Consider the following 21,256-nt stretch of genomic DNA (forward strand, 5'->3'; position numbering starts at 1 on the left):
ACCAGATTTCTATAGATTTGGGTACCTGACAAGCAAGTTCTGCACTCGAATATCTCAAAATACAGGCAGTCACTGACTTAAGGTAGGTAGACTTAAGATTATCAACATTATGATGGTGTGAAAGCCACAAGCGTTCAGTGGAAACCAAATTTGAAAGTACAGTCTTTTCCCAGGCTAGCAATGCATAGTGCAGTCCTCTCTCATGATGCTGGACAGTTAGCAACAGCTGCCAGTCAACCCTTGTGTAATCACAAGAGGAGGCCTCCAGCCCTTACAGTGTACTGTGTTGTTAAACTAAATACATTAGGTGGATTAAATGAATTTTTGACAGAGTATTTTCAGTTTATATATTCCTATCACAGATCCAGTAACATCTCTAACTTTTTTTTAATACCTCTAATTTTAAAATTAAGAAAAATGATTCAGTTAGAGACTAGTAAGAAGGAGAGTCTTTACTTTTTCAGGCATATAAATGGTATGAGCTCGGCTACAAGAGAGGACATTTTGCATCTGTCTGGCAGCGCTCACTCTACAATGTGAATGGACTGAAAGCCCAGCCATGGTGGACCCCAAGAGAAACAGGGTATACGGAATTAGTCAAGGTAAGTGTTAACATAGACATCATCTTCATTTTTTTTTTTTTACCTCAGAATCAGAGAATGTTTACCATGGAAAGGACTGTCAGAAAGAGGACAGATTATATTTTCAATAGTATTTGCAAAAATAGGAAAAAATAATTTTTTCATCCCATTAGCTCATTATAACTTTTAGATGATGCAGGTTATTTGTCTGGTTCCCATACTTTTTCGGACTTAAAATGGCCTTACACTCCTGAAAATTACTGAGCATTCCAAGGAATCTGTTTATGTGTGTAGTATCTATACATACAAATTAAAAGTAAGAGAAAATTACTAAAAATTCAAGATAAAAGAATATTTTATGTATGAGTTCTTAAAAGAACAATAACTATTCCATGTTCATATGATTAATATTTTATAAAGTAATTATATTTTTAAATGAAATATAGTGAGAAGATCGTGATTGTTTAATATTTTTACAAATCTTTTTAATGACTGGATTCATAGAAGACAGGAGTATTCTTATACCAACTTCACACATACACCCATGAGGACAGTAATATTTTATATCATATAGCCCCTGGAAAACACTGTGTACCTGAGCACAAATGATCATGAAAAGAGCAGAGAATATTTTGTACTATTAAGAAAATAGTTTTAAGGTAGGGCATGGTGGTACAACAATCCCAACACTTGGGAGTCTGAGTAAAGAGAATCACAAACTCATGGGCAACCTTGGTGGCATAATGAGACTGTGTCTCAAGAGAAAAGAAGTAAATAGTTTTTATTTTCCAGGCCCTCTGAAAACTTTGGAAACTTTGAGGTGTACCTGTGGTCCTGAGGCTATGGAAAGAAAACAATAGATATAAATATTGTTAGTAAATGTTCAGGCAGATATTTAGGATAGGAGAAACTAAGTGATTCTAACAAGTTATTAGCTGAAACAATCAGAAATTTATACATTGATAAATCTGAACTTTAATACTGTCTACTTTGTGATTTGTGTAGGCTCATAGTCAGAAGTTTATTTTTGCTTTAGAATCCCATTCTTCTCAGACATATTAATAAAATGGGACTTATAGTTAATTTATTCATAATTTCAATGATATTGCTTTTTATTCAAAATATGCAAATGTCATGTGCCTTTCAGGCTTCCATATGATGTGTTCTATGTTCTAACCAGAGAAATCTAACTGCTATTTATGCTTGGTCTGTACAAGATAATGTGAAGATATTTAAGCAATTGATTTTGCATGTGAGGGAAGCAAGAAGGGAAAAGTAGGAGTGACAAAACATTGATAATTCTGTAATCTGGGTGATGGATGTGTGGAGGGTTTTTATATTATTCTTTCTACTGTTGGGTATATGTTCAAAATGTTTCATGATCTTTTTTCAGAGGATCATCTTGAATAAATGTATCTTGGAGACTTACAAGACTTCATGGGTTTGGTTTACTTGGGGAAAAGAAACATTTTGATGTGGTTTCAATGTACTTACATTAAGTTGGTCTTACTGATCGTGATTATTCTATATTTCATTATAGAAGCATACTTTATGATCATGACAATCCAGTTGTAAAATAGACTGCTCTGACTTAGGCCTTGAAAACCATGATATGTTGACATTTCTGAAGAAGAATTTTAAGAGGAGCCATATCCAAAGCAGAAATTGTACAAGAGCAATGTGTTTCTTGTTAAAACTACTTCAGTTAGCACTATCTATGGTTGTTTTTTCCTTTGTAAAATTCCATCTCCTCTCATGTCCGATCACATTCAACTGATTATCCTCTACATTTTTTCTTGGTCTCTGTGAGTTTATTTCCCTGCTATAGCTTTTGGTATGCTTTCAACTTGATATAGCAGAAGTGAAATTCAAACCTGACTTAAACAACATGGAACTTTATTCACTCGCGTAACTGGAAGCCAAGCAATAGAGCAGACTTCAGGATAGTATAATGGAGAGAATGCATTCTTGGCTTTACATTTCTTTGGTCATCTTTATCTCTGTGCCAGCATACTGCAAGGTAACTGCCAGCAGGACCTGGACTGGTTGGTTGAAAAGAATTTTAAAACTCTATAACATTGTGGAGCCTGTAAGTGAGCTTCTCAAAATCTCCTGGGAGATCCTTTCCTATTGGTAACAACCACACCATAGTGGATACTCCCAGTGTCAACGGTCTGAGATACAAGGAGCTGGCCACAGGCTTCCAAGAGAAGCAGAGTATATCTCTCCATCAACTTGGGAATAGTTATTATTCTCCTCAATCTGAATGAGCCAATTTAAATCAAATTTCTACTCTGGATCTGTTACTGATTACTGAGAAGGGACTATGAGATTATTCTCGAGCCAGCAGACCAACCCGTGAAAGCCGGGAAAGGGTTAGCTTCCTCTAATTGAGTGCCTTATCTGGGGAGAGATGGATACCAAAGTCAGGGTTCTGTTATAGAGAAAAGGGCGTGACATGTTGAAACAGAAGCCTGTATGGATCCTCGCTGACTGAAACAGAACATTTTTCTGCGCTTTGTTTTTCCTTTTCTTCATTCATTTTCTGAGAAATCTTGTCCACTGTGATTTATCTGCTGTGAAAAGCTAAGTAAAGCTAAAGTAAAAGGATAGAAAAAATAATCCATCTAAACAGTAAAAGAACTGAAATGATTGTACTGATATCAGACAAAAAAGACTTTAAGGCAAGAAGTGTTAATAGAGACAGAGGGACATTTCATAATAATAAGAAAGCCAATTCCTTAGAAAGATATGCACTAATACAGACACTTGTGTACCTAACAAAAGAGCACTAAAATATATGAAGCAAGAACTGATTAAGTTGAAAACTGTGTACATCAACAGTACTAGATGGAGATTTTCATAATTTGCCTTTTATAATGGACAAAGCATCTAGACCTTGTATCAAAAGGAAATAAAACACTTGAACAACACTAAGGCAACAAGAGCTCACAAACACTAATGAAACAATTCACCCAGTATAATCAGGATACACACTGTTCTCAGGTGCACATGAGTCATTCTCCAAAATAGGCCAGGTGCTTGGCCACGGAACAAGCTCAAGAAATTTAGAAGTATTGCAATTACAGAACATGTTTTAAACCATGAGGATGAAATTAAGATTTTTTTAAATCAAGAGTCTGCCTTACAGGAATCATTAATAAAAATAAATCTAATAAATACACACATATGTGAAAATTAAATATTGTACTCTTAAGTAACCAATAGGCCAAAAACAAAACTACAAGAGAAATTAGAAGATATGTTGAGATAAGTGAAATAAGAAATATAACATGACAAAGCTTTTAGGATATAGAAGCATTTCTTAGATAATGATATTTGCTAATATCTATATTTTGAAAAGGAGAATGGCTATAAAACATTAACCTGATGATCCATTCTAAGAAACTAATATAGCAGAGCAAAACAAACCCAATGGAAGCAGAAAGGGACATAAAATTGAAGCGAAAATAAATGAAATGTGACTAGCACAATAAAGAAAAATTAATAACACCCAAATTTGCTACTTAAAACTAGATTATTTTAGAAGCTAACTAATAAAAAATAAGTGAATATTCAAATTACTAAAATAAGAAGTGAAATAAGACATCCCACTACCAACCTTACAAAACTTAAAAGAATTATAAAAGAATAATAGAAAAAGTATAAATCAAAGAAACATAGTTAACCTAAATGAAGTTATTAAAACAGAAACTAGTAGGGCTGGAGATTTAGCTCAGTGGTGCCACCTCCTGCCTTGCAAGCTCAAGGTCCCGAGTTTGATCCCTGGTAACAAAAAAAGAAATAAAAACAAACTACTGAAACAAAAATCTGAATAGACCTGTAATAAGTAAAGAAATGAAAAGAGTGACTTAAAAGCTTCCCACAAAAATAAACCCAGACCCAGACTTTTTCACTGCTAATTCTATCAACTATTTAAATAAGAATTAGCACTAATTCTTCACAAAATCTTTAAAAAAAAAATGAGTAAAGAAGCAGCAACTCACTTTATTGAGCCCAAATTACTCTGATATCAAAATCAGGAACATCACTGAAAAAGACAACTATAAACTAATAGTTACTACAAATATTACATGTAAAACTTCTCAGCAAAATATTAGCATACAGAATCCAGCAACATACAAAAAGTGCTATATATATGAACAAGAGATATTGTTCACAGGAATGCAAATAAAAACTCAGTTAACATGGTTGACTATGATTATAAGATTATGATTGTATTATCGTTTCATTTGACCCAAGAAATTTGACAAAATTCAACACCCTTACAAGGTATGAAAAATAATACAACAAACTAGGCAGAGAAGGGAACTGAAGTAACTCACGTCATACTTAATTGTGAAAGACTGAAGAAGTGAAATTATCTACGTTCTTAGATGACATTGCTTTGTATATAGACTGTTTTAAAATATCAGTTTTTAAAAAGAATGCATGTAATCCCAGCAGCTCACAAGGCTAAGGCCAGCATGGGCAACTTCACAAGTCCCTGTTTCAAAATAAGAGTTGGGGATGTAGTTCAGTGGTACATTGCTTGCCTAGCACAGGTCAGTCCCCAGTATTGGTATATGTGCTGCCTAAGCGGATACAATCCCCAGTATTGGAAAAAAAATACTAATAAAGGAGTTCATCAAGTCTGTAGAATTTAAGGTCAGAATGTAAAACCTAATTCTGTTTCTTTAAACTAGCAAAGCACATTACCAAAATTAAGAAGACAATTCCATTTGTAATAGCATAAAAATGAGTAAAACACTATTTTTGGGTTTCTAGGGTCACAATAGCAAAGTATTACAAAATAGGTAGCTTACACAATAAAAATTTTTTTTCCTCACTTTTTCAGATCAAAGTGCCAATGGAGTTGTTACTTCTGAGGGCAGTGAGGAATTGTTCTTTTCTGGTGCATTTCTGGCAGTTCTTGATGTTCTGCGGCTTATAGATCTCTGCCTTCATCTTCTCATGCCATTCTCCCTGTGTGTATGTCAGTCTCCGCATTTTCTCTGCTTGCAAAGATAACAGACATGTTGACTTACATCCCTCCATATCTTCATTTTAACTTGATCACCTCTATGAAGACCCTGTCTCCAAATAAGGTCACATTCTGTGATCCTAGAGGTTAAGACTTCCAAATATTAGTCGACCCATAACAGATACTGATAATTAATATTACAAAGAAATACAACACTTATAAACCTTACTGAAGATTATTTTAAAGCATATGGATGGAGGAAACATTCTATATTTATGAATCAAAATACTTTCTATTGTTAAGGTAGCAAAGCCCCATCCAACACACATTCGTGATAAAACTCCTACAGAAAATTGGAATACATGGTCTCTATCGCAATCTGATAAAATCCATCTATGAAAAGCCAACAGCCAGTATTATATGAAATGGTCAAAAACTGAAATTCTTCACACTAAGATCAGGAACAAGCCAAGGATGTCCACTATCACAACTCCTGTTCGATATAGTTTTTGAAACATTAGCCACAGCAATTAGAACAGAGAAAGAAAAAAAGGAATAAAGAAAGGAAATGAAAAAGTCAAAATGTCATTATTAGCAGAGGACATGATACTAACACAAAGAATCAACAAATGGGATCTCTTCTTATTAAAAAGCTTCTAGGACTAGGGATTTACCTAAGTGGTTCTGCTGTATGCTCGAAAGTACAAGGTCCCAAGTTTGATCCCTGGTACCAAAAAAACAAACAAACAAACAAACAAAAAATTCTGCACAGCAAGAGAAACCACCATCAGTGTGAAGAGATAACTCACAATGTGGGAAAAAATTTTTACCAGCTATTCCTCAAATGTCTACTATCTAGAATAAATAAAGAACTCAAAAAAATCAGACCCCCCCCAATATAAAGATCCTATTCAAAAATGGGCATCTGAAATGAACAGATACTTCTCAGACAAACAAAAGCAGCACATAAATATATGAAAAAATGTTCTATATCATTTTTCAAGAGATGCAGATGAAAACAATTTTGAGATTCCACCTCACCCCAGAAACAATGGCTGCTATCATGAAATCAACTAATAATGAAATAGGAAATGCTGGTGGGGCTGTGGGGAAAAAGGAAACCCTTCTCCACTATTGGTGGGAGTGTAGACTGGTGCAACCAGTGTGGAAATCGATATGGAGGTACCTCAAAGAACTAGAAGTGGAGATCCCATTTGACCCAGCTATTCTCTGCTGGGTATCTTCCCAAAAGAATTAAAAGAATCATACCACAATGATACATGTGCACCTATGTTCATAACAGCACAGTTTGTAGTAGCTAAAACTTGGAAACAGCCCGATTGCCCATCAACTGGAGACTGGATAAAGAAAATGTGGTTTTTTAAAAAAATAAAATGGAGTACTACTCAGCCATAAAGAATGGGAAATTAGAGACACTTAATAGCTAATTGGATGCACATTGAGGTGATACTCTTTTTTTTTTGTCTCATTGAGTTTATTGGTACATTTCAGGTATACAGTACAGTTGCATTCATCATTGGGATCTTGTGCCTTTACATGACAGGTCTTGGTTCTCATTTTTCCCCTTGTCCCTGCCCTCCCTTCACCCCTTTCTCCCATCCCTATTTACAAATACTTTATTTCCATTTTTTCATTTTCTCATATTTTTTTTTTCTGTTTCCTTATTACCTTGCCCCTACCCTTCCCAGTTCTCCTACACCTCTATTGTTAGTAGGAGTGCAGACTGGTGCAACCACTATGGAAATCAATATGGAGATACCTCAAAGAGCTGGGACTAGAGGTTCCATTTGACCCAGCCATCCCTCTGCTGGGTATCTTTCCAAAAGTATTAAAATAATCATATCACAGTCATATATGCACACCTATGTTTATAGCAGCACAGTTTGTAATAGCTAAAACTTGGAGACAGCCCATTTGCCCATCAGTTGGAAACTGGGTAAAGAAGATGTGGTTTTTCTATAAAATGGAATACTACTCAACCATAAAGAATGAGAAAGTAGATTCATTCATAGGAAAATGGATACATATTGAGGATATACTCCTAAGTATAAGTCACACATGAAACCAAATAGTTTCTCTGGTGTGAAAAACTATAATGGTACATAAGATCCTAATGATATAATTGACAATGTGAAATAGGAAGAAAAGGGATAGAGGTGATACTCAAGTGAAAAAAAAATAGGACACACATGTAACTACTGAATAGTTTCTCTGGTATGAGAAACTGGAAGTAAATAAGGATCAAAGGCATAATAAATAGTGTAAAATAGGAAGGAAAGGTCCAAAGGAGAAAGAGATATAAGAGGAATTGGGAAAAGGAAAGAAGGGGATGGACTTAATACGAGAAAAGGAAAACCGGGAACAAATTCATTGTAAATAGGGAGGAGTGGGGTTGAAGGGAGGGCAGCAGAAAGGGAAAAAATAAGAATCAAGATATATTATGCAAAGGAACAAATTTTCAATGGTGAATCTCATTATATTGTATACCTAAAGTGTAGCAATAAAATTCATAATAAAAAAGATAGCAAACCCCCTCAAACTGACTTAACGTTTCAACACAATTTCCTTCTAGATTCCACCTGGCTTTTAAAAAAGAAGAAATTGACAAGCTGATTCTAAAATTCATATGAAAATAGAAATGATCCAAAATAGCGAGAATATTTTCAAAAAGAAGACCAAAGTTGGAGGAGTCATACTTTCCAGTTTCAGAACTTACAGCAATAATCAAGGCAGTATGATACTTTCACATAGACAGAGAGACAGATGTATGTCTATCTCCCAGTGTAATAGAATGGAAAGACTATAAATAAACCCTTAACTTTATGATCATTTGCTTCCTGACAAGAGGGCCAAAAGAATGGAGAAAGAATTGTCTTTTTGCATATGGTGCTTGCACAACTAGAAATCTAGTTTTTTGTTTTGTTTGTTTCTTTGTTTGTTTTGGTACCTAGGATAGAACTGTGCTTGTGAGGCAGGCGGTAGAACCACTGAGCTAAATCCCTGGCACTACAACTCGAAATATATATGGAATTGATTTGCACTATACACAAACTGAACTCAAAATGGACATAACCATAAATGGAACTTTAAGAAGAAAATATAGAAGTCAATTTTTTTCAACATTAAGTTAGGCAAGTTTTTATTTTTGGTATGATGTCAAAAACACAACTGACAAAAAACAAAGTACAGATGGTCCTCAACTTATGCTGGCTTGACTGAATGATTTCTTTGAATTTGTAATATGATGAAATATGCATTCAATAGAAACCATGCTATGCTTTGAAATTTGCATTTGGGTCTCTCTTCCGGGCTAGAGATATGTGGTTCGAGTGTCTCATGATCCTGGGCAGCAGCAGTTAACACAGCTCCCAGTCATACTCATGATCCAGAGGGGCAACAGTGGATGGGCTACACTGTACCGTGTCTCAAGCATTTTGGATACAGGCAGTCAATAAATTTCATGAGATAGTCAACACTTTACTGTAAAATAAGCTTTGTGTCAGATGATTTTTGCCCAACAGCAGGCTAATATAAGTGTTCTGAGCACATCTAAGGTAGGCTAGGCTATGATGTTCCATAGGGTAGATGTGTTAAATGCATTTTTCTTTTTTTTTTGTACTGAGGATTGAACTTGGGTCCTTGCGCTTGCAAGGCAGGCCACCAAACCGCTGAGCTAAATCTCTGGCCCCCTTAAATGCATTTTTAATGTGCAGTATTTTTTTAAACTTCCACTAGACTTATCAGGATATAACCCTATTGTAAGGCAAGGAGCAACTGTAGATACCTAGGACTCCATCAAAACTTAAACTTTTGTCTTTCAAAGGACACCAAAATAAAGTCAACAGAAGGAGATGTAATAGTTACAAGTCCTCCTATATTTGATGAGACTTATATCCAGAAAATACAGAGAAGTCTGATAACTCAGTAATAAAAGCACATAACCCAATTTAAAAATTGGAAAAGAATTTTAAAAGATGGCTATTCAAAAAGATATGCAAATATCCAGAAACACATGAAGAAATCGTGTCATTTGTCATTAGGTAAAACAAATGAAAATCATAATTCAGTGCCACTTTATAACCACTAAGATAGCTATCTAAACAAAGAAAATTGTAATAGGCATTAGTAAGTGCCGGTGTTTATCTGGAGAAATTGGAATCCTCAGACATTGCTGGTTGTTATACAAAGCACTCCACTTGGGAAAATGGTATAGTCGTTCATGAGAAAGTCCTCAAAAAGTTAAACGTAGAATCGCTGTATGTCCTTGCAGTTCCACTCCTAAGAGTATACTCTATTTTGTGTTCATGTCTTTTTAAAGATATAATGATATGCAAACAAAACAAACCCCTTCACTGTGTCAGCCACACTGAGTATTGCACATGTGATCGGGCAAGTATATACTATATACCCAGGAGAAGTAAAAACCCATGTTCATAAAAAGAATAGATACATAATGGTTCATAGTATCATTATTCATAACAATAAAAAAGTGGAAACAACCCAAAAAATCCAAATGATGAATGATTAGAAATACACAAATCATGAGTAAATAAGTTAAAAAGTGGTACATCTGCATATGATAAATAAGAAAACAAAACATGGAACATATGCAATGTTAATAGAAAAACTAAAAGTGTAAATAAGATCCAAATGGTATAACTGACAATGTGAAATAGGAAGAAAAGGGCTAAAGGTGTTGGGGAAGTGGGAAAGGTAGGAGAAAGGAAAAAAGGGAAGAAGAAAAAAATGAGAAAATTAAAAAATGAAAACAAAGTTTTTGTAAGTAGGGAAGGGAGGAGGGGGTGAAGGGAGAGCAGGGACAAGGGGAAAAAATGAGAATGAAGACCTGTCATGTAAAGGTACAAGATCTCAGTAATGAATGTAACTGTACTATATATCTAAAAACTACCAATAAACTCAATGAGAGAAAAAAAGAGAAAGCAATAGAGTTCTGCTCTCTGGTACAATAATATGGATGAACCTTAAAAACATGATGTTACGTGAAAGAAGCTAGTCACAAAAGATCACATATTACGTTGTATTCATGTGAACTGTCATGACTAGGCAACTTCATGGAGACAGAAAGCAGATTGGTTGTTTCCCTTGGTGTGAATACTTTTGTATGTTTTTCTAATCTTTATAGTGGCTCTAAAAGGTAACTACTATTGTGCCCATTTATATATGAATAAAATAGGATGAGGCAACTAAAGAAAGAGATTTACCTAAAGACCCATGCATAATGGTGATGGGGCTGAGATTTGAATTGAGGATTCCTTGACCTCAAAATCCATGTCCTTGCTGGTATCTTTCAACTGCCCTCAGAGTTACTGATGTTTGCTCCTATATCTATCCTTTTTTTCTACTCGTGTTTATTTCAAAACTCTGTTTAGTTCAATTTCTTGACTTCAGCTCTGCCTATTTCAGGCTTTGCCTATTTAAGAAGAAAAGGAAGACTGTTAATCACAGGGTCCCCCACAGCACAGAATGTGTAACATCCTTTGTGTAAAACTGATTCCATGTGGCAGTGCTTTGCTTTGCTAATAACTGCCTTTATTTGCAGAAATGTTAATATTGTACATGGTATGGCTATAATAAAAGAAAGTAGTTACATTGTGACCATTTGCCAATAATGATCATGACAGAAGGGAGCTATTGCATAGCAAGATATTCTTCTAATCCCAACTTACAGGTATGAATATTATGGACCACAGGTCATCATCCCTCATTGACATCTTAAAGTGGAAACTGTCTAGTTCTGGGACCTGCTGCACTTGACTAAAATACTTTTAGAATAACTACCCAGATTCTGGCCCTAAGTGACTATTGCCTTCCTCATAATAGCACATTGTCACTCAAATCATTCTCACTGTTTGTTACAGAGAGATTGAGATTGCATTTTTCTTGGAGGGATGGGACAGTGTTCACAAAAATGCATCCTCTGTGCTGTTTTCTCCATCACTGTGTGGCCTATAATTTAGCACCTCTGGCACTGAGGGTTATATAATTCAATGAAAAAAAAGACTATTCCAGTGAAGTTTTCTCTTTGGGGATTGTTTTCATTAAAATTGATTAGGTTTCTGGCCAAATCACAAATATCAAAACCCTAAGTGCCTTGGGGTTATTTAACATAGAAAGTGAACCAACAACAACAAAAATAGATTAAAGTCTTTGCTAGTTTGGAAATAGAAATGATCTTGTAGGCTAGGAAAAACCATCATGCTTTAAACATATTGCTCTTCCCTTTTTGAGATTAGTCCTTTGTTTCTCACTATTCCATGGCCAATTTAAATTTAAACATCCATGAGAAGAAACCATTATAGTAACATTGAAAATAAGTGCATAGCCAGTACAACTGAAAACTATAGTTTAAAATATCCCTTTTGTATTTCATGCTACCTCTTTTCATTTATCACTGCTGGGGAGAGGAGAGCTCTTGAATTTTTTCTAAGCTTTTCAAAGCAGCTTCTCAGTTGTAAACAAATAGCATCACAGAAAAGTGTGCCTTTCTTCACACTGTAGTTTTATTTTAGTTGGAGAACTGTCCAGTAATACTTTGCCAATTATGTGACAAAATGCATGGAAATGATTGATTAGAATAGCACTCTGCCATTTCCTCCAGACTGTGGCTTTTATTAATTACAACATCCATTGTGTATAAATAACTTGACCTGGACAAGAGTAGGACTTACATGGCAATATATTAGTGGTTCAGTATTTCTTTCTATATGATTAAATATTTTTAGTGAACTGCTTTTGAAGTAAAATAGATTAGCAAGGAAACAAAAATCAGATTTAAACTGAAATTAAGATATACATTAAGAAGATTTGGCAATTCTGTAAAAGCACAAATCTTATAGTATAAAGAAATGCTAAAAGCAATTCCTTAAAATTAACATAAGAGTTTAGGCCTATTTTTCCTGAATTGAACTTTAAATTTTTTAGATTCCAGTGAGTCCTTCACTAAAGATGACCACAAAAGTGAAGGGATCTAGAATCTGATGATTATGTGATATAGTGGTAAACTTTCTAGAAGGTGGCCTATAGTTAGAAATAGATTAATTTTGCAGTTGTCTGTGACACTTTAGGTAAATTATTTTACTCATCTGAGCTTCATTTTCTTATCTGTAAATTTAAAATAATCATTTCAGCTTCTCCCCTCTAACAAGTTTTAGGAAGCTAAAACACAACAAAAACAACAAACAAACAAACAAACAAAGAAGACAACCCAGTATCTTGGATGCTCCTATGTGCTTTTATTTTTTTTCTTAACTGCAGATAAACTTTTATTTTATTGGTACATTTTAGATATACAATATAATGACATTCATCATTGGAGATTCATACCTTTGTATAATATATTTTGATTCTTATTTTCCCTATCCCCTTGCCCTCACTTCAACCCCTCCAGCCCTCCCTATATACAAAGACTTTGTTTCCATATTTCCATTTTCTCACATTAATTGTATTCTCATCTTTCCTTTCCCCTACCCCTTCCTATTCCCCTTCTCCTTAGCACCTTTTCTATTTTACATTATCTATTATACATTTTGATCCTTATTTACACTTTCAGTTTCTCACACCCGAGAAACTATTTGGTATTTACATATCTGTCCTATTTTTTTCACTTTAGAGTATCACCTCAATGTGCATCCAGTTAGCTATAAATGTCTCTAATTTCTCATTTTTTATGGCTGAGTAGTATTCCATTTTATTTTTAAAAATATGTTTTCTTTATCCAGTCTCCAGTTGATGGGCATTCGGGCTGTTTCCAAGTTTTAGCTACTACTAACTGTGCTACTATGAACATGGGTGCACATGTTTCATTGTGGTATAATTCTTTTAATTCTTTTGGGAAGATACCCAGCAGGGGAATAGCTGGGTCAAATGGGACATCTACTTCTAGTTCTTTGAGGTGTCTCCATACTGATTTCCACAGTGGTTGTACCAGTCTACACTTCTACCAACAGCAGAGTATGGTTCCTTTTCCCCCCAAAGTCCCACCAGCGTTTGTTATTGGTTCATTTCACGATAGCAGCTATTCTTTGTGGATTGAGGTGGAATCACAGCATCCCTTGCTACTGGGTAGGAAGAACCAATATACTGAAAATGGCCATACTTCCAAAACTGCTATACAGATTCAATTGAAATTCCAACAGCATACTTAACAAACCTTGAGAAAACAATCCAAAACAATCTTATTCATTTGAAATAAGAAGAGACCTCGAATAGTAAAAGCAATTCTAGGCAACAAAGACAAGGTAGGGGGGTATCACAATCCCCAACTTGAAACTATACTACAAAGCTGCTGGCAAAGAAACAGACCCAAAGACCAGTGGGACAGATTAGAAGATGCAGAAACAACTCCAGACATACTCAGCTACCTCATCTTCCACAAAGGAGCCAAACACCCTGACTGGAGAAAAGATAGCTTGTTTAATAAATGGTGCTGGAAAAATTGGGCTTCAACTTGCAAAGATTAAGACTAGACCTATATCTATCACCATGCACTAAACTAAAATCAAAGTGGATTAAAGATCTAAGTATTAAAACAGAAACACTAAACCAGCTGGAAGAGAAGTTAAGTAGAACTCTTGAAGACACTGGCATAGGAAAAGATTTCATGAACAAAACCTCAGTTGCATGTGAACCTAGCACTAAGAATCAACAAGTGGGATCTCTTCTTATTAAAAAAGTTCTGCACAGCAAGAGAAAACACCAATAGTGTGAAGAGACAACCCACAATGTGGGAAAAAACATTTATCAGCTGTTCCTCAGACAAAGGTCTACTGTCTAGAATATATAAAGAACTTACAAAAATCAGACCCCCCCAAATTTAAAGATCCAACCCAAAAATGGGCATCTGAAATGAACAGACATTTCATAGTCAAAGAAGTAGAAATATCAAATAAACATGAAAAAAGGTTTCAACATCACTGGTCATTTGAGAGATGCAAATGAAAACAATGCTGAGATTCCTATGTTTTTAGGTGTGATCCCTGACTAAAATCCAACACTCTGCTGAGACTGTAAGATGGCATGGGATGCCAGTTATGGCAGTATAGCAAAACAAAATATTTGAGATTCATTCAGTTATCTTAAACTAAAAGATCATTTTCTTTCTCAAAGCTAGGTTGTTGAGTTTTCAGCATTTGTCAACATGAAAATCATAATGTCTACACATTGGATTTCTGACTGCTTTGGGAACTCAGTACAGTTCTTGATATTTCAGAATAATTGCAAACTGAACCTGCAGGCTGATGCTCCATTTGGGGTTCTGAAATGTTTAGTCTTGCAGGTCATGACCTGTGTTTTGGACACACACATACAGATCAGTGTCTTAACTATACCTGTCCACATATGCATCTCTGTGTGCATCTGTTTATCAAGCAGTTTGTATACACAGAAAGTCCACCCATCAGGGAGAGACCTTTGGGATTCTGCTCAGTGTTGTCATACCTCCAGTCTTAACTCAGGGCTCTGTTCCCAGCAGGTAATCCTGGACGGGAAGCCAGAACCTCATCTCCTTTTTCCCTCCCTCAGACTGATGGCATTGGCTGGCTTCCAAGAAACCAACTTGTCATCTACCATAAACATCCAGGAAAGCCAGCCTATTGTTGGTCAGCCTTGCAGGAAGCCAGATTGCTATCTGTAGTAATATCTGCTATCTGCTATCTCTGTCCTGCTATCCAATAAACATAGCAATAACTTCTGTAACTATTGGCCCCTAATGGCTAGAATTTGATTAATGAATGGCAGCTTCCCTGATTTCTGTCCACAGTTCCACCTTTACAACCAGACAGAGTCAGACATGCACACAGGAGACTCCACTTCTAGTTAGCTGTACTCAGGCCATGAGACTACTCAGGGCACCTCTGCCTTTCTCTACTTCTAGGCTTTTTGCTTCTTCTGCCTGTGAGTTTTTGCCAAAACAGAGGTGACTCCCTCACTACAGTAACCTCAAAATAGATAGTCTTTTCTTTTCTCGTTTATTTATATAATAAGAAAAGTCAGCTGTTTTCTTTGAGAGATTGTGTGTTTAATACTACTAATTTCCTTAGTATATATGCTGCTGAAGCAAGCACAAATGCTACTAATTTCCTTAGAGGTTTTATTAATATTATTGCCAAGAGAATTTGCTTTAAGAGCATTATGCTCATTGGGCATTTGCCCAGATTCCATAACCTCAGCTATGCAGTCAGAGCAACGCCTCGACCCTGAGGTAGTATTTCTAAAGCAGAGTACACTGCTACCCATGTCTTAGCAAGGTGGATACTAGAGATGTGTTTTGGCTAAGATATAAGCAAGCTGATTTTATCGCTAAAAATTAAGATACATAATCCCTAACGGAATTAAGATGGAATGATCCTTTCAACGATAATATATATACTTTCCAAAATAATAACAAAGTCCAAGTATAATCTTAGGCAATTAAGTAAAAATTGGTATACAGCATACTAGTGTACCATTGTTATTAATTCATTTTGACTACAATTTAATACATGAAATTTGCCTTTGACCACTTTGCTTTTCTTAATTTAGAGTTAGAACCTACCAAGGTACAGATACATACACTTCTCAGGAATATTCTCAGCTTCCAATGTCTGAGTATTCTCCATGTCTGCACTTTTTCTTATAGCTAACCACACATAGTTAGGACTAATCTTGCTGAGGCTACCCTGAGCCCTGTGACTTCTTGTATGATGTGTGTTCATATTTTAATAACATAGCTCTTCATGCCTTTTTCCATAACTATGTTTTATTTTGTTCCTAAAACTTACTTTTCTCCATATTGATTTCATTTTATTCCTCATCCTATCTGCTGTTTGATTCTTTAACTGGAGCTATTTCTAGCATAATATGCTTTAGAGATGTGTGTGGAATTATATCTCCCCAAAATTAGTATGTTGAGGCCCTAAACCCCCAAACCTCCTAATGTTACTGTATTTGAAGAAGGGGTGCTTGAAAAGGTGATTAAGTTAAAAAAAAAAAGAGGCCATTAAAATAGGTCTTAATCCAGTCTAACAGGAGCCCTTACAAGAAGAGGAAATAGGAAGATTTTAGTGCTGTGGGTCCACAGAGGAAAGGCTGTTTGAGGGCACAGTGAGAAGATGGCCATCTGCAAGCCAAGGAAAGAAGCCTCAAACCAAATTTGTCAGTAACTTGGTCTTGGACTTCCAGTCTTTGGAATTGTGAAAACATACATTTCTGTTGTTTAAGCCACTCAGCCTATGGTATTTTTGTTACAGAAACAGGAAATTAACACTCTTGGTGACTCTTTTAGTAACTCCTCCTACTCAGCAATGTACAACATTGACTAACTCCCTCAGTAAAAGTGTTTATTTAAATGACCCTATGTTCTTCTATAGAGGAAAATAGTTAAAGCTCAGTTAGACCAGTTATGTTTGATTAGATAACAAATTAAAGTGACTTTAAGCATTATGATCATCTTTTCATAATCCGAGCACCTCACAGAATTGGAGCTATACCGGACAAGTAATGCAAAGGAAGTGTATAGGCCAAGAGACAGCAAGAAAATAAATTGACAATGAATCAATACTTAGATTAGCAGAGCTGGATTCAAAGTATAAAAGAGAAAGAAAAATGATGCTAACTGTATTTCCTTACTGGTTTTTTTTTTCTCTCTACTGCATATCTATCATATGAAGTATCATAAACTGGAATTTGGTGATCTTGTAAGGGTACATTCAGAGGACTGGTAAAGGATTTTGCAGGCTTATAGGTTTTTGTTTCTAGGCTTCACTAGTGAGTGGAGTGGATTCATTAGTTGGCTGGATATTATAAAGTCCTTTTAGTCTAAGATGAAATAAGATAAACAGTCAAAACTATGAATTGTGTCATATGTAGAAAATGTAAGTGTGAAGAAGAATTAAAACAATATGTACATTTAACATCCTTCCACATGGACCTTCATGGAAATAACAATAAACAAATAAAAATTGTACAAAAATGTTAAATGGCAAGAGAAAGACAATAACAGATGAATAATATCAGCAAATTTGTGTAAAAATGGGATATAGAAATACCTGATTAGTTAGATGTAAGAACACAGACACCAAGTGAAACAGGAACTAAATAAACTGCATGCCCTCAAAGCACAGGCCTGGATATACTAGCATTTTAGCCTCCCCAGTAAAGAAAATCTGTTTTGCCAGTGTATCCATGTAGCCAGTGTATCCATGTACCACAGGCCCTGCTGTTTCACATAGATGTCCAATCATTCATTAATTTTTATAGAAATAACAGCCAACAATCATCAGACACTGAAGAGCCTCTTCAACATGAGTAATAAAGAATAAATCAAACAAGAAGGCTGTAGCTCAAAAGAAACAGAAAATACAGGGGGCAACAAGCAAACTTAAAATAGTACTTTTAATGTTCTCAGAAGAATAACAAGTGAGAATGTATTTACCACACAACTACAGAAAACCATTAAAAGGGGCAAAGACCCAGAGAGATCTCCCAGAAATTAAAAAATGTGCTTCAGGAGCAAGAAGTTTTTGTGTACTATTGTGCAGTAGGGTTACTATAAATAACAATATTGAATTCTACATTTCAGAAAGCTAGAAGAAAGAATTTGGGAAGTATCATAAAGAGTGATAAATGTTTGAAGAGACAAATATGTTTAACCTGATTTTAAAATTTCACAACATATCCATATAACAAAACATGATATGGTATGCCATTGATCTGTACACTTTTTATATACTAATTTAAAATAAACTTAATTTTAAACATTTTATTCAAGGGAATAAGAATGTACTAACAGTGTTAGAAGTCAAGAAAATCTCCCAGAAAGGCAAACAAAAGGCAAAGACATGGAATAGAAAAGGAGAGTTAAAGGCTCTCTTTAATATGTCCAACATACAAACACAAGGAATGCCAGAGAGAATAGGAAAAAATTGGAGAAAACTTTATTTTAAAAAACACTAGTCTCAGCCTGCCTCACAAGTACAAGGTCCTGAGTTCAATCGCCAGTACAAAAAAAAAAACTAGAAAACTGTCCACAATTGGAAAATGTGGGTTTCTACATATTTCAAGATTCCATGAAGAAAGAGATCTTAAAAATCTTCATTGCTTCTTCATAGCTGTACAGCATTTTCACGTGACACATGCCAGTTTAGCACACTTAATCCTCTCAGGGACTTTAATGCTCTGCGTGAACATTTTCTGGTAAATTACCACTTGTCCTCACTGAAAACATTTCAGATTTTGGAACATTTCAGATTTCAGAGTTTTTAGTAAGGCATACTCAACCAGTATCAAGAGATTTTATCATAGTCTTTCAGAGTTAGTGAGGAAATAATGTGAAATGCTTCAGAAAATTAAGCCAATGAAAAGGGGGCAGACTTTTTAAAAGTAAAGTATTCTCATTACAACTTTAGTTTGAATGATACCTCATTGTCATAATATTTTTAAAATATGAATGTGAATTTACTAAGATGTAAGATTTGTGAAATTAACTATCACAAGGATAGAAAAGAGAAAGACATCAACTTGTTAAATCATTAACCTCCCTAGTAGTGATAAGGTCTGAAGTTAGTAAGTCAGTAATAGTAATGTGAGCATGTTATTTTTATTATTTGTGTATGTTGGCAATGTATAATAGTTGCATTTATTTTAGGAAAAATATATATGGCCTATCTTGATCATTTTTTATTGCTTCATCCCTTTTTCCTCCCCTTTCTTCCCTTCATGTCTGTAAAAATTCTGCCATTTTGTTTACTACCATCTCTCCTTTACTCAAATCTTTTATTCATTTATGATTTAGGTTCCACTTAACATGGTCTCAAGTTCAATCCATTTTCCTGTTAATGACATGACTTCATTCTTTATGGCTGGATAATATTCCATTGAGGACATATTTTTTTTTATCAATTCATCTGTTGGTATACATCCAGATCATTTCTAGAGCTTAGCTCTTATGATTGTGCTGCTATAAACATGGGTATGCATATAAAGTATCACTATCGTGTGATGTCTTTAATTCTTTTGCAAATACACTCAGAAGAGGTACAGCTGGGTCAGATGGAATTTCTATTTTTAGTTTACTGAAGAATCTCCACACTGATTTCCATAGTTGCACTACTTTACAAAATATATGCAACCAGGTAAATAATAGAAAAATATTTTTAAAACTATCTGGATGTTGGGTTCCAGATTGTTTTTGCCATGAGACTTCTGGTAATACTTGACATTTTTTAATGTGGGTTTTTAATGGAATAAAAATATTAGTAAAGAAAATAAGAATTTGGAATAAGGTGAGCTGGGGTGCACAGCAGGATTAGTAAGCCTTGAAAGTGGGAAGCCTGCTGATGGCTCGAGTACCAAATATAGATGCAATTGAACTGAAAAGGCAAGTGCTGGTGACCCATTTAGGAGGCCATGTAGCACCGTAATAACAATCACATCTTGGTAGCCACAAGAAAAAATGTGTAGTAGGAACTGTAGTCTTCCTAGCAACACAGTCAAATACCCAAGCCATTAGCTTCTCCTCTCAGTTTTATGAAATGGATGAATTTAGGGTCAAGGAAATAATATATCAAACAGAAGCTTTGAAAATGTGTAGGCATTATTTCCTCTCTGTAAGCATTTAAGTTCCAGTTGGAATTTAAAAACAACGACAACATTGTATTCTACCAACTCAGATCACTAATCTTACTTTAGAGAAAGCTCCTATCTGTCCCTGTCCTCCCCACTGCTGTGATCTGACTGTTTCTGTCTCCCTCAAATTCGTATTTTGAACCTCTGAGTCCAACATGATGGTATTCAGAGGAGAGGCTTTGGGGAGGACAAAAGGGTGGAGCCCTGGTGAATGAGGTTTAGGGCTTCAGAATGCTGCCACACCTGCTTCTAGTGTGGGAGGTTAGTGAGAAGGTGCCCTCAGTAAACCAGGAAGCAGGACTCCTCCAGACACCAAGTTGGCCAATTCCTTGATTTTAGACTTCCAGCTCCCAAAACTGAAAAAATGCATTTCTGTTGTTTACAAGCAACCTGGTCTACGGTATTTTCTTATCACAGCCAAAATGGACTAACATACATGTAACAATGTAAATAGGAAAACAAAAAAAAATTGGGCCAGGGATTTAGCTTAGTGGTTCGGTGGCCTGACTTGCAAGCGCAAGGACCCCAGTTCAATCCCCAGTACAAAAAAAAAAAAAAATGTAAATAGGTTGTCTTTAATCTCTTATAGCCAGTGAGTTTCATAAAATGTGTTCCCTTAGTGTATAGTTAAAAAACATTTCCAACTCCCATCTCACATTTCTCCTTAAAGAAAGCATTCTCAAGTAGTCACTGCTTTGGTTAAAAAACTGATTATAGGCTTGGTGGTACGTGTCTGTAGTCTCAACACTCTGGGAGGTGGAGGAGGAGGACTGCAAGTTTCGGGCCAGCCTGAGCAATTTAATGACTTGACACCACCCTGTCTCAAAAAAGATGAGGATATGGCTCAGAGAAAAGGCCCCGGGTTCAATCCTAAGTATTTTTTTAAGTGTTTACGTTGAACTATTAGGAGATCACAATTGTTATCTATGTGTACCTGAGTTTAACTGGTGCTGTCTTTTTGGTTCACTCCAATTCCCCTACTTGTGAGCTTTGAGTTGTGCCTCTGCTCAGTCCTGAGTGGGAAGTATATGACTGTCCACCCACGTAG

General features: G+C 35.4%; 1 protein-coding gene across 1 annotated transcript in view; it reads left to right on the plus strand.

The window, feature by feature from the left end:
• The window catches only part of Asph (aspartate beta-hydroxylase), a 208,466-nt gene that overhangs the window by 158,481 nt on the left and 28,729 nt on the right, over window positions 1–21,256 (plus strand). Inside the window, exon 19 of the mRNA XM_010640510.3 lies at window positions 465–602. Coding sequence (XP_010638812.2) covers window positions 465–602 — 138 coding nt within the window. The remainder of the gene's footprint in view (window positions 1–464; window positions 603–21,256) is intronic.

The sequence above is a fragment of the Fukomys damarensis genome, unplaced genomic scaffold (assembly GCF_012274545.1).
Source record: "Fukomys damarensis isolate Sample0158 unplaced genomic scaffold, DMR_v1.0_HiC HiC_scaffold_5, whole genome shotgun sequence".
In the NCBI taxonomy this organism is placed as follows: domain Eukaryota; kingdom Metazoa; phylum Chordata; class Mammalia; order Rodentia; family Bathyergidae; genus Fukomys; species Fukomys damarensis.